Source organism: Rhinopithecus bieti, unplaced genomic scaffold (assembly GCF_001698545.2).
Source record: "Rhinopithecus bieti isolate Rb0 unplaced genomic scaffold, ASM169854v2 scaffold_53737, whole genome shotgun sequence".
NCBI lineage: Eukaryota > Metazoa > Chordata > Mammalia > Primates > Cercopithecidae > Rhinopithecus > Rhinopithecus bieti.
In genome coordinates, this window is record NW_016863426.1 from 1 (window position 1) to 1,364 (window position 1,364).

Sequence of the window (1,364 nt, forward strand, 5' to 3'; positions counted from 1 at the left end):
CAAGACTCGGGTGTCCAGTCTCCGCCCAGAGCCTCCCAAGACTGGAGTGTCCCATCACCGCCCAGAGCCTCCCAAGACTCGGGTGTCCAGTCTCCACCCGGAGCCTCCTGAGACTGGAGTGTCCTATCTCCGCCCAGAGCCTCCCAAGACTGAAGTGTCTCATCTCCGCCCAGAGCCTCCCGAGACTCCGGTGTCCAGTCCCCGCCCGGAGCCTCCTAAGACTGGAGTGTCCCATCTCTGCCCGGAGCCTCCCGAGACTGCAGTGTCTCATCTCTGCCCGCTGCCTCCCGAGACTCCGGTGTCCAGTCTCCACCCGGAGCCTCCTGAGTCTGGAGGGTCCCATCTCCGCCCAGAGCCTCCCAAGACTCAGGTGTCTAGTCTCTGCCCGGAGCCTCCCAAGACTGGAGTGTCCAATCTCTGCCCGGAACCTCCCAACACTCGCCAGGTGTCCAGTCTCCTACGACAGTTGCTGAAACTGGACTCTGACAGGAAGCTGGAAGACTCACGGGCTCGTTGTGAGGGCCGAGAGACAACAACCGAGGAACTCACCAAGCCTGGTAAATACTTTTTCTGGGAATCCTGCCCGCGGCCTTTCGAGAGTCGGATGCCCCATCTCCGCCTGGTGCTTCCCAAGACTCGTCGAATGTCCAGTCTCTGCCTGGAACCTCCCAAGACTCGTCGAGTGTCCAGTCTCTGCCCGGAGCCTACCAAGACTGGAGTGTCCCATCTAAAAGAACTGTTTCAGGAAGATACACCAGGCACAATGGAGTGCATTTGTGACTCTCTTGAACGTAGATTCACATCGAGAAAACTTCGTGACTTCAAGTGGCCTGGACACCTGGGAGTTGATGCAGAATCCATCAGCACTCTGTTTGACTTTACCCCTGAGTGCCGAGTAACCTCGCAAGACCAAAACATTAAGAAGGCAAATGAGTGTTCCTCAGAGCTGAAGTACAGCATGGAGCTAGATGACATGGATGACATCGAATTCTCGCCGATGAAAGAATGGGACAGGAAACTCCAGGCGGCACCAAATTCTTACAGTGCACAAGGTGTGAAGATGAGGTATGGGCCATGGTACTTCAAGCCTAAGTCGGGGAAAAAGCTAAGAAGTGATGAACCTTTGATTGACCCCAAACTCGTACTTAAAAAGCCTGATGAACCCGACATTCTTGACGGTCTTTATGGACCAATTGCCTTTAAGGATTTCATTCTAAGAAAGGGCTACAGAATGCCTGGCATCCTTGAAAGACTGTTTGCCAAGAAGGGACGGACTTATGACTCTGTTAAGACTCCTATGCAACGTGCAATGCAAGTTTACAAGTACAAAGAAGACGTCCCAGATGCATCGAAAGAAGATTAGG

General features: G+C 53.8%; 1 protein-coding gene across 1 annotated transcript; it reads left to right on the plus strand.

Moving 5' to 3' along the window:
- Positions 1–4: 4 nt before the first annotated feature.
- On the plus strand, positions 5–1,363 carry FAM47B (family with sequence similarity 47 member B; the record flags this gene model as incomplete). Its single annotated transcript, XM_017866422.1, has 1 exon — positions 5–1,363. A coding segment is annotated over one exon (1,359 nt), but the record flags the coding sequence as incomplete, so codon positions are not given.
- Position 1,364: the final 1 nt, after the last annotated feature.